Raw genomic sequence first — 12,979 nt, 5'->3', positions numbered from 1 at the left:
AGGCGATGAACCTCGATGAAAACCTATACACATTACTGCTACTGTGAATTCAGTGTTTGCTCAAACTGAGTTTCAATTTACATAGCTAGCTGCCTAATCTTGCTTTGTGACAGGCCACTGGAATAATCCTTATCAGCACAACTGACCTAGATTTGACCATTCATATTTGGTCAACCATACATACTACCTGACCTTAAGGATCTTTCTCTCTGTGTGTGTGTGTGTGTGTGTGTAGGTGAAAACCATGGCCAGAGATCTGTATGATGATCACTTCAAGGCTGTGGAGAGTATGCCGAGAGGTGTAGTGGTCACTCTGAGAAACATCGCCACACAGCTTGAGTTTGCTTGGGAGCTGCATACTAATAGACAGGTAGAGTGATGCTCAAAACTCAACCTGGCTATGCCAGTGGAGTCTCGTATACTTCATTGTTGTTTTGTCTGGCTAAAATGCATATACAGTGCATTCAAAAATATTCCCTTTCGTTATACAAACTCCTTCGTTATTTGCACATTTTATGTTGCATTCTTATGCTAAGATTCTTTTAAATCTTTTTTTTTTTTTTTTTTTTCCCACATCAATCTACACTATATACCCCATATGGACAAAGCAAAAACCAGATTTGTGTTAACTTTGCAAGTTTATTAAAAAGAAAAAACTAAAATATAAAATTGACATTAGTATTCAGACCCTTAACTCACACCTTTGGTGGCGATTACTTTACCAAAGTCTTTTAGGTATGATGCGACAAGCTTTGCACACCTGTTTTGGGGTATTTTCTGCCATTCTTCTTTGCAGATCCTCTCAAGCTCTGTCAGGTTGGATGGGGACTGTGGGCGGACAGCCATTTTCAGGTCTCTCCAGAGATGTTCGATTGTGTTCAAGTCCAGGCTCTGGCTGGGCCACTCAAGGTCATTCACAGAGTTGTCCCTAACCTACTCTTGTGTTTTCTTGGCTGTGTGCTTAGGTTCATTTTCCTGTTGGAAGTTGAACCTTCAGCCCAGTATGAGGTCCTGAGTGCTCTGAACCAGTGTTTCATAAAGGATATTCCTTCAGCTTTCCTTCTAACCTGACCTGACATTTGGAATTGAGGTCAAACAGTTCAATCTTCATTTCATCAGACCAGAGATTCTTGTTTCTGCTTTTTATGGCAAATTCCAAGCGGGCTTTCATGTGTCTTGCACTGAGGAAGAGGCTTCCTTCTGGCCACTCTGCCATAAAGCCCAGATCGGTGGAGTATTGTAGTGATGGTTGTCCTTCTGCAAGTTTCTCCCATCTCAACTCATGATCTCTGAAGCTCAACCAGAGTGACGGGTTCTTGGTCACCTCTCTTACCAAGGCCCTTCTCCCCTGATTGCTCAATTTGGCCTGCTCTAGGAAGAGTCTTGGTTATTCCAAACTTCTATTTAAGAATTATCGAAGCCACTGTGCTCTTGGGAACCTTCAATGCAGCCAAACAACATTTGTACCCTTCCCCAGATCTGTGCCTCGACACAATCCTGTCTCTGAGCTCTGCGGGCAGTTCCTTTGACCTTATGGCTTTGTTATTGCTCTGATATGCATTTTCAGATGTTATGTTATTCAAAATAAACACCACATTTATTTAGTTAATTCTCTTTATTTAGTACACAGGTAGGTTTCACTTAACCACCATCACCGTTCATCTCACTCAACTACCTCCGGCACGACGTGCAGTATCCAATAGTGTATAAGCACCGTATTCAATCGTGTATATGCACCTTGTGCCGAGGTGAACAGAGTAGAGGAGAAATAACATGTTAGCAGTTAGACCTTTTATAAACAGGTGTGTGCCTTTCCAAATCATGTTCAATCGATTGAATTTGCCAAAGGTTGACTCCAATCGTAGAAACGTCTCAAAGATTATCCAGGGAAATGGGATGCACCCAAGCTAAATCTCAAGTGTCATTGCAAAGGGTCTGAATACTTATGTCAATGTGATTTATTTCAGTTTTTTCTTTTTAATAAATTCACAAGTTATCACAAATCTGTTTTTTGCTTTGTCATTGCATATGGAATGTAGATTAATGTGAAAAGGAAAAAATATTTAAAGCATTTTAACAAAAAGCTGCAACATAACAAAATGTGAAAAAATGAAGGGGTCTGAATACTTTCTGAATGCACTGTATACTGTATATTTATGTCTGTTTTGTTTGTTTCCTCCAGTGTATTGAGGGTGAAAACACATGGAGAGACCTCATGAAAACAGCTCTTGAAAATTTAATTGTCGTTCTTAAGGATGAGAACACTATTTCTCCCTATGAAATGTGCAGCAGTGGCCTCGTGCAAGCACTTTTTACTGTCCTCAGCAATGTGAGTCATACAGTCAGATTACGGTTGTACTTTATTTTACAGTATGTGTTTCAGTATCCTTGCAGTTACTTACCCAAGAACGTACTGAGTAATATTATGCAACTATATGTATTTAATATGGGTTAGGTTTAGGGTTTGTACATTGTAATTATAGTAGTTAATATAGTAGAACAGTACTGTAAAATAAAGTGCTTACCAGATTACTCTTGAATGTTGTTTTGTCAGCTTTTATTCTTAGTACTCATAATTGATTTATATTATGTTTATATTATGTGTTTGCATTACAGAGTGTGGAAATAGGCATGAAACATGATTGTAAGCCATTAATGGAAAGAATAAATGTGTTCAAGACAGCGTTTACTGAAAATGAAGACGATGAAAGGTAAAGTATATTCTGGTATTCTTATGAACACCAGAGAATTTCTTGTTTCTGTTGTTTTCATTTTGTAATTTTATGTGGTCACATGGTGGTGGAGACCATATGAATCTTGATGCAAATCAAATTTCGGAATTATTTTCTTACATTTAAATATCACTGTCCTTTAGCAGACCCGCAGTTGCCTTAATCCGCAAACTGATAGCTGTGTTGGAATCAATAGAGCGGCTACCTCTCCACTTATATGACACACCAGGCTCAACTTACAATTTACAGGTGATTTTCTCTTTTATGGCCCCCTTGTGGAATGTCTTTTGCCTCTGTATGTTTAGTTTGTATTTTAGGTGTTATTTCATTAAAATCTTTTGTGTGTTAGATTCTGACTAGGAGATTACGTTTCCGTCTGGAGCGAGCCCCAGGTGAAACAGCCCTAATTGATCGTACTGGTAGAATGCTAAAGATGGAGCCGCTGGCTACCGTTGAGTCACTTGAGCAGTATCTGCTCAAAATGGTGAGAAAGCTTGTGTGTGCCACACTCTTCTCCTATTATTCCTTGTTTATTTAGCTTTTCCCCCACAGGCATCTGAGATATGGTCATAACTTTGTCTCTGCTCTTTCCCCAGGTGGCCAAGCAGTGGTATGACTTTGACAGATCCTCATTCATCTTTGTTAGGAAGCTCAGAGAGGGCCAAAGCTTCATCTTTAGACACCAGCATGACTTTGATGAGAATGGAATTGTGTACTGGATTGGCACCAATGCAAAGTGAGATGCTTTTGTAATTTTTTTGTAATTTTTGGATGATTCAAGATCATCATTTAAATCTGCATTGTGCGAAATTGTGTTTTACGTAATAATTTGAGCCGTCAAAATTAACACGTCGTTTAATTTCATACATTTAGCATATTCATTTCTTAATCGGCTTTAATGCATTTACCAATTTTCACAATAGATTCTGACATTTGATTTGCTCTGTGTGAGTTCTAAACACTGGTTGGATAAGGGTAGAACCTTGTGATGTGTCCAGCAGAGCGTTACACTAAAGAGCACACCAGAAATGCACAACAGTGATTCTGTGCCAATGATGTGATGGTGAACGAATTGCTTACAAAAGCCAGATATTCCTTGTGACAAAAATAAAGTACTTTGTGTCCTTTGTAAGTCCGACATGTAACACAGAAGTACATTAGATATTCAGCTACATGCCAAACAAGATATATGGCACTGACAAGGGGCTGTTGCACAGATTGTTGGAGTTCTACCATGTGCGGTTCCTCGATGCTCCTCTCAAAGTTCAAATAATTAGATTTTTTACCCATTGCCACTGAGCATTCGAGGTATCAGCTAACAATTACCGGACAATTTGGTTGATCTATCAATATGTGGGCAGAACAGATATGACCAAAAATGTAAGAGTAGTGTGGGTAGCAAAATTAAATGTCCGACAAAATTAAATCTCTCCGGTCAAATTGTCCGATTAAATTTGCCTAATAATCCCGTCCCCCTAACACAATCTGAATTTGAGAATAAGCCTAAAATGTATAAAGCAAAAATACACCGATCTCTTGCTATGTTATAAAGGAACAGGCTCTATTGTTTGAAAGTTATGAAACAACATCGCATGCTGCATTTCAAATAAAGCGCACGCCTAAAACGGCTGCAATATAGACCTAAACAACGAACGATTGAGTGAGACGTTTCAAATATGGCCAGGCCCAGGCAGTCTAGCTTTAAAAGCCTTTTTCAGAGGCCAGACGATGGTGAATCAGGAACATCTCATTATAGATAGATCAGTGCTTCTAATCCGCGCATTCGTGCAGTTTTTTTTCTCTGTCATCAAAACTGAATAGCCTATGTTCATCAGTGCATGGTTACAGTCTATATCAAGCAGGGACACGTTTGTGTGCATTTTATTTTGTGATTTCACCGAATTAATAGAGAGTCTCCGCAACGGCGATAGATTGAAACGCAGCGTCCTAGTGAAGATTGCGCAACTTCGGCGCAGCGCGTCGTCCATGCAACTGATAGCAGCGGACACGAAGCTCAGCTTGATTTCAAAAACAACAGATTTTAGCGCTAGATCTCTTATTTAATAACGGACTAAATGAATGATCTGCTAGTTAACTGGAGATGTTTTCTTTATTTGTATTAGGTACATCCGTGCCTCAGTGTTTCAAAAAGTGAATGTGTGTGAAACCACAGTAAAAAACAATTGGCGTTGATTGACGCCAATCGGACGTTCATGTTTTTTTTTTCGTCTTATTTGAAAGTTAAGCTAATAATAATATGTTGCATTCTATACGGCCTGATTATGTCATTTTTTAAGTTACATAGACTGCCTCCAGTTTTCCTCAACTTGACTAATTAAGAGGCGATATATTTGACCGGCATATCATCAAAATGTCCGTAAAACGAAACCTCTGCCGGTAACTTTGACCGGCACCATTTTTTCTAGCGGAAACTCCGGTGGGTAGTATGCCATTCTGGACACGACTGCTGTCTGCAGTGCTTTTAATGTGGAGATCAAAGTGGCTCTTGATACCCTGACACGAATAAAGTTAATTCCATATCCAAAGTGGATAACCATAGCCGGCTGATTAATATTGTAGAGGATGAGGGTTAAATGATCTAATGCGCACTGCAATGAATATGCAACCTGTGGGGACTAATTCTTTCAATGAGTCAACCTCCCACTTAGACTTTGGCAAATGTTTAATGTTACTTGCATTGGTGTTATTTTAGTGCAAAAAGTAGCACACTTTTGTTTGAGAATCATGACCAGCCCGACATTGCAACATTGGCTCAACCACTAATGTGAGCTTGAGTTTGGGGTGGGGTCTGTTTGCATGACTAATGGAAGATGGAAGTAGCATTCTGGAAGTTTGTTTGAGAACAATAATTTTTGCAATTCCTTTTGATGATACTTGGGGCAGATATTACACACTTGAATAGATTTAATTAAGAAATTGCATTGTTACAACTTATCCAAAACTTTTAGTAATCTAAATGACATATGTACTCATATTGATGTATTCTGTTTCACCACAGAACTGCGTATGAGTGGGTGAACCCTGCTGCTTATGGATTAGTTGTGGTTACCTCCTCTGAGGGACGAAATTTGCCTTACGGCCGACTTGAGGACATCCTAAGCAGAGACAGCTCCGCCCTCAACTGTCACACCAACGATGATAAAAATGCCTGGTTTGCCATTGACCTTGGTCTATGGGTCATCCCCTCTGCTTACACACTTCGCCACGCCCGTGGATATGGTCGCTCCGCCCTCCGCAACTGGGTGTTTCAAGTGTCCAAAGACGGTCAGAACTGGATGACTCTCTACACCCATGTTGATGACAGCGCTCTCAATGAGCCGGGGTATGTGTGTTATATTAGTATTTTGGGTCCAATTATGTTCTGCGTTGTAAACAGGAAGAGCTTATAGGTTACTATTCTGATCTGCCTACTGTTGTTAAAGGAATAGTTCACCCAAATAGAAAGTTCTCTCATCATTTACTCACCCTTATGCCATCCCAGATGTGTATGACTTACTTTCTTCTGAAGATCACAAATTAAGATTTTTTTAGAAGAATTTCTCAGCTCTTTTTGTCCATACAATGCAAGTGAATGGGTGCCAAAATTTTGATGCTCCAACAATCACATAGGTCAGAATAAAAGTAATCCATATGACTCCAGTGGTTATCTCAATGTCTTCAGAAGCTATTTGATAGTTGTGGGGAGAAACAGATCAATAGTTTAGTCAATTTTGGTTTTGGTGGTTCACATTCTTAATGCATTTGCCCTCTACTGGGCAGGGAGGAGAATTTCTACCAATAATGGTCTTTTAACATTGATTTGTTTTCTCACCCACACCTATCATATTGCTTCTGAAGACATTAACCTCTGGAGTCATATGGATTACGTGTGATGTGATTGTTGTGACCTATGTGATTGTTGGAGCATCAACATTTTGGCACCCATTCACTTGCATTGTATGGACCTACAGAGCTGAAATATTCTTCTAAAAATATTAATATGTGTTCTGAAGAGGAAATTAAGTCATACACATCTGGGATGGCATGAGAGGGAGTAAATGAGAGAATTTTTATTCTGTTTTGAACTATTCCTTCAATGCTCTCTGGTAATTGGTTTTGTGCACCTACTAATAGGGCTCATTTTACTGCGTTAGGTCGACAGCCACATGGCCTCTGGATCCATCCAAAGATGAGAAGCAGGGCTGGAGACATATTCGCATTAAACAGATGGGGAAGAATGCCAGCGGGCAAACACACTATCTCTCCCTGTCTGGTCTAGAGATTTATGGCACTGTTACTGGAGTGTGTGAGGATCAGCTAGGTAAGGGCCAATGGGTCCATTTTTAAAATTCCAAATTTGAAATGGTCCAAACTCTCCAAGGTCACTTCTCATATTGTTACATATAAAATTGTAATCCAATTATAATGTGTATGCTTGGAAAATATTTGCATCCCTACAAGCGGACACTTCTTCGACATGTAATTGATCTGAATGGGCTTTTTCCATTTAAGATAAAAATTGTGGTGGTTCAATTTGGTTCTAAAAGCACTAAAATAGCAACATTGAAGAATCGGTAATGCCATTGATTTTCAAGATACACTTAGTTTGGCTATAAGGGGTCATCATGACTTTAAGGAGATTGGCATGAAGGACTTCACTGAACCCTTCCTGGATCCCCTTCAGTTTGCTTTTAGAGCAAATGGGTCTGTGGATGATGCAGACAATATTGGACTGCATTACATATTTCAACATCTTGACAGACCAGGGACTTATGCAAGGATACTATTTGTTGACTTCAGTTCAGCTTTTAACACCATCAACCTTGCTCTCCTATGGACTAAATTAACCCAGCTCTCTGTTCCCACCTCTATCTGTCAGTGGATCACCAGCTGTCTGACAGACAGGCAGCAGCAAGTGAGAATGGGGAAATTCACCTCCAGCACATGTACAGTCAGCACTGGTGCCCCCCCCAGGGATGTGTGCTCTCCCCACTTCTCTTCTCCCTCTACACAAATTACTGTATTGCCAAGGACCCCTCTGTTAAGCTCCTGAAGTTTGCAGACGACACTACAGTCATCGGCCTCATCCAAGATGATGATGAGTCTGCATACAGAAGGGAAGTTGAACAGCTGGCCATCCGGTGCAGTCAAAACAACGTTGAGCTGAACGCTTAAACTGTGGAGATGATAGTGAATTTAGGAGGAACAGCTGATCCTGATCACCATTCTGTACAGCACTGTGGCAGCAGTGGAGTCATTCAGGTTCCTGGACACTACTGTAAATGGTCTGCACTTATATAGCGCCTTTTTAAGCCTTAACTGTATTCAAATCACTTTACATTGCGTCTCATTCACCCATTCACACAAACATTCATACACCAATGGTGGCAGAGCTGCTATGTAAGGTGCTAGCCTGCCATTGGGAGCAACTTGGGGTTCAGTGTCTTGCCCAAGGACACTTTGGCATGTAGAGTCGTGTGGGCCAGGATTCGAACCACCAACCCTGCGATTAGTGGCCGACCCGCTCTACCAACTGAGCCACAACCACCCATCCTGTCTCACAGGACCTGAAGTGGGAGACCCACATTGACTCCATTTTGAAAAGGCAGGAACTTGGAGGAAGTTCCAACTGCCACGGGCTCTGCTGATACAGTTAGAGGATACTGTCCTCTGCTCTGATAACTGTTTGTTTCAGCTACCAAGTCAGACATCAGAAGATTTCAAAGGAGAATTCAGACTGCTGTGAGGATTATTGGTGCTCCCTTACCAACCCTGCTAAAACTGTACACATCCAGAGTGACAAAAAGGGCTGGTAAAATCACTTTTGACCCCATTCACCCAGCACACGTCATCTTCGAACTGTTGCCCTCTGACCGGCGCTGCAGAGCATGGAGCACCAGAACAGCTAGGCACAGGAACAGTTTATTCCCTCAGGCCATCCACCAAATGAACAGTTAAAACTGCCCCAAAATACTTTCCTTTGGTCAATAAAACCATGTGCAATATTCAATCCATCCATTCCTACTTGTATCCATATTTCTTTTATATTCTTCAACATATCCTACGTCTGCTTCAATACATTACATCACCTGCACATAACTGTATGTCTGTATGTAAAATATTCTAACAACATTATTGCTCTTGTATATTTCTCTTATTTTTGTTAATGTATGTTTATGTACATGTGTTTAAATGTAAAATTCTTTCTCCATGAAAAGTTCCTTGTGTGTGTAAGCATATGTAAAGGTATGCAATGGAAAGGAGGAGGCGAGAACCGGCTTGACGATATAAATAATAGTTTAATGGTAAACTTAAAAGACAACATAAACACACATGATGGACATGTCTGCTAACAATCTCTCTCTCCCGCACGGCCCTCTGCAGTCAGCCTTTAAACCTCAGAGGCATAATTAGCCTAAAATGGGGCCGGGTGTGTAGGATCACGACCCGGCCCCGTCCTCTCCCTCCACCCTGCCACAGCATACTTGGCAATAAAGCTCATTCTGTTTCTGAAGGAGTCCTATTTAAACGTAGGATTATGCCAATTAAAATATTACTGTATGAACTGTATATTAAGTTGCCGAAGGTAAGCTCAAAACTTCTCTCCAAATTGAAATGGAACTCTTTAGCAAACATTAAAATTTTAAAATTGTGTGCAGCTTTACAAAAGTAAAATAAACACCCTGAATTGTATGCATGCTTTAGTTTGAGGCTGCTTTGTCTTTTTGTTTCCAATCAGTCATGTTTGTTCTGCATTATCAGGTAAAGCAGTGAAGGAGGCAGAGGCCAACCTGAGACGGCAGCGTCGCCTCTTTCGCTCACAGGTGATGAAGTACATAGTTCCGGGGGCACGGGTGGTGCGTGGTATCGACTGGAAGTGGAGGGACCAGGATGGCAATCCTGCTGGAGAGGGCACTGTCACCGGAGATGCCCATAATGGTGAGGACCGGAGTAATTTTCTAGACTAGTGTGTGTATCCAACCGTTAGTAGCTTGAATAGAATGGCACAATGTGAAATGCTTATGCAGATGGCAGTTTTCTGTACAACAGTGTTTACAGCGTCAGTGCATCGGACCACTACATGAAAGTACTTTCACTGGCCAATCTACAATGGAGTTCAGTGGTACTTCAGTATTTAAGGGAAACAAATTGTGAACATCAAGTGCATTTGCATGTTTTGAGGAGCTTTCTGCAGCAAATCCATTACAACAGACAAGTGAGGGGGGAGATGGAGTTACCCATTACTGAGGTTCACAGTAAAACATTCACATTGGACTTTGTTTTGCCTGCATGCTTTCGTGAAGGACTGCTTTCAAACTAGCCCGTCGTATAAAGTTGTGTTCATAAATGCTTTGTGTATAGTTAATGAAAAAAGCTGTGTTGCAGGTAATGGACAGGGCTGATATGAAACCAGTTTTTCTTCCTGTCTTTACCTCACTATGTGGTGCTTTCCTTTTGCTTCTATCCTGCATGAATGAATTATTTAAAATGAATATCAAAAGCAATCTGTTTCACACTGTGAAGTTCTATGGTAATTGTTAGATTATTATTTGATATCTGCAACTGTCATTCCATACTATTTTCTTTTTATGTTTGCTATTTTGAAGTGCAACCTTTATCCCTCCCTCCTAACTTAACAGGTAACATTTTCTTTGTCCTACTCATATTATCCGAATCATCTACTCTGTTGCTATTGAATTCTTTGGGCAACCATGTTTCAGTGTGTGAATCTTTTTTTTTTTTTATAACCTGTTTCCATCAGTCAAGCCAAGTGCATGTTGATGTCACAATTTGCAAGCTCCGAATGAACTCCATTGCAAGTGTATTTTACTCTGACAAAAATTATTCTTCTTTTCTTTTTCTTAAGTGGCTTTGTAGCTTGGCATTTTGCTAAATTCTACTGCTTTTTTTTAATTTGTCATTTTCTGTGCTTCATGTTTCTACCTCACTGCTTCAACTGGACCAGATTGAAAAAAGGATCGTTAGCAGTTAGAATATGAAATGTTAGAGGTTTGGTTCTAATTTTATGCAGTCTGCAAAGAGCTGAGACTTCAATCTGAATTTGACCTGGTTTTATTACACTGTTTCTGGTCCAGTGTCGAGCAAAGCTGTTGTCTTTGACTTGCTGCTGTCTCTCTCTGCTCTCTTGCTGGGTCTCACCCGTTCATATCCCCCCTCCCTCCCCCACTTTTCAGGCTGGATTGATGTCACCTGGGATGCCGGTGGCTCAAACTCGTATCGTATGGGTGCAGAAGGAAAGTTTGACCTCAAGCTTGCACCAGGGTACGACCCTGAGTCAACGCCATCACCCAAACCTGTTTCATCCACTGTTTCAGGCATGCCGCAGTCCTGGAGCAGCCTGGTGAAAAATAACTGTCCAGACAAGGGTGGCTCGTCTTCCATAGCGGGTGCCAGTTCCTCCAGCCGCAAGGGCAGTAGCAGTTCGGTGTGTAGCGTGGCCAGCAGCAGCGATATCAGTCTCAGCTCCACCAGGGTGGAGCGCAGGGTCGAGAGCCTGTTGGAGCAGGGAATAGGCATCGTTGGAGGACCACTGGGGGCCGAGGGCCAAGAACCAGTCGTTGTGCTTTCCTCGGCTGAAGGTGGCTCTGCCTCCAGCACCAGCACACTAACAGCGGACATGGGAAGTGATGATCGTAAAACACCAGCACCTGATAGACAGTCGGCTGAGTCAGCAGCCATCTCTATGGGAATTGTTAGCGTCAGCTCGCCCGATGTCAGCTCTGTATCAGAGTCATCTAGTAAGGATGCTGTGTCCCAGAGGCCCTTGTGCTCTGCCACCAGTGCACGGCTGTCTGTCAGTTCTCTTTTGGCAGCTGGAGCACCCATGAGCTCCAGCGCCAGTGTGCCCAACCTGTCCTCCCGTGAGGCCAGCCTGATGGAGTCGTTCGTTCGCAGAGCACCCAACATGTCTCGCACCAATGCCACCAACAATATGAACCTGAGCCGAAGCAGCAGTGATAACAACACTAACACGCTGGGACGCAACGTCATGAGCACTGCCAGTGAGTATCTGCAGCCTACTGCTCCACTAAAAGACCGTTCCTGGCAGGGGCGCCGTTTGCGTATGGGAGTTGCCATACCCTAGCATGCAGACAAAACCGGGAAAATATATGCCTCATTAAGATGCAGTTTGCTCGTCACTTCGTTCTGTGTGTGCCTCATTTCCCAAAAGCATCGTAAGCCCAAGTATATCATAGAAACGACCGTATGGGTTATCTTAGAATTATGGGATGTTTCCCAAAAGCATCGTTACTTCAAGGTATAGTTCACCCAAAAATGGAAATTCTCTCATTTACTCGCCCTTATGCAATCCTGGATGTGTTTTTTCAGCAGACCACAAATGAAGACTTTCAGAAATATTTGTCAGCTCTTTTGGTCAATACAGTGCAAGTGAATGGGTGCCAATATTTTGAAGCTCAAAAAAATCATGTAGGTCTTCATAAAAGTAATTCAAGGGCTCTACAGCTTTTGGCTCCTAAACTGAAAAATTAAGGAGCCAAATGGCTGTTTTTAGTCACCAAATCATATAATTGCTCGATTTAGATAGAAGGAAGACAGCTTATAACCCATTAATTGGAGTTTTAATAAACAGTATTTAGTTGAGAAGATAAGTTTGCGTTCCCTTTTGTCTCATAAATGTTCACACCCCTTTCATAATTTATACAAATAGAGATAAAATATTATTTTATATAATAATCTACATAACAGATAATTACATATAGTATGCATATAGTAGTTTGTTGACTTGAGCGTCAAAAGCTATATCACACATATATATATATTAGTATTGTTTTACAAAAGACCTTATCCACACTAGCGCCATCTTTGATTTTTAATGAGAATGACAATGAGGCTGTGAGGGATATTCTTACCATCTCTTCAATGGGCTGTACTGCTGTTTAAAATGTCTTTGGATCATTCCTCAGACAAAACATTGATAAAATATCAGTCTAAGAACATTTTGTATACAAAGAACTTTCCAGACAACATGAGTTGTGGTAAATCATATGTGATCTAGGAGTTTATACAGCTTTACACCTTTCGTGCCAGTGAAGATACTGTATCTGTCCCTCACAGCCGCCTCCAAAGATGCCGCTAGTGTGAATAACGTCTATTGCCTTTGTCTTTTACTGTAACCAGATGGCCCATACACAGACTACAAGAGTGCAAATTGAATCAAATCCCAGATGTAGTTTATTGTGCTACTCCAATCCCAATCAGTAATT

At 41.1% G+C, this 12,979-nt stretch overlaps 1 protein-coding gene across 10 annotated transcripts in view; it reads left to right on the top strand.

Moving 5' to 3' along the window:
• Nucleotides 1-12,979, top strand: part of LOC127656616 (E3 ubiquitin-protein ligase HECTD1) — a 60,944-nt gene that overhangs the window by 24,977 nt on the left and 22,988 nt on the right. For 6 of the 10 annotated variants that reach the window (XM_052145025.1, XM_052145021.1, XM_052145020.1 and 3 more), the window contains exons 16-25: nt 236-370; nt 2,183-2,329; nt 2,617-2,711; nt 2,876-2,981; nt 3,082-3,216; nt 3,329-3,468; nt 5,752-6,075; nt 6,887-7,053; nt 9,495-9,671; nt 10,928-11,755. In XM_052145025.1, the coding sequence (XP_052000985.1) occupies nt 236-370; nt 2,183-2,329; nt 2,617-2,711; nt 2,876-2,981; nt 3,082-3,216; nt 3,329-3,468; nt 5,752-6,075; nt 6,887-7,053; nt 9,495-9,671; nt 10,928-11,755 (2,254 nt within the window). The remainder of the gene's footprint in view (nt 1-235; nt 371-2,182; nt 2,330-2,616; nt 2,712-2,875; nt 2,982-3,081; nt 3,217-3,328; nt 3,469-5,751; nt 6,076-6,886; nt 7,054-9,494; nt 9,672-10,927; nt 11,756-12,979) is intronic. The other 4 variants (XM_052145028.1, XM_052145022.1, XM_052145019.1 and 1 more) reach the window with 3 other exon arrangements.

Source organism: Xyrauchen texanus, chromosome 16, assembly GCF_025860055.1.
Source record: "Xyrauchen texanus isolate HMW12.3.18 chromosome 16, RBS_HiC_50CHRs, whole genome shotgun sequence".
Lineage (NCBI taxonomy): Eukaryota > Metazoa > Chordata > Actinopteri > Cypriniformes > Catostomidae > Xyrauchen > Xyrauchen texanus.
Note: the sequence above shows the minus strand (reverse complement) of the source record. Positions and strands in the feature narration are given on the sequence as shown.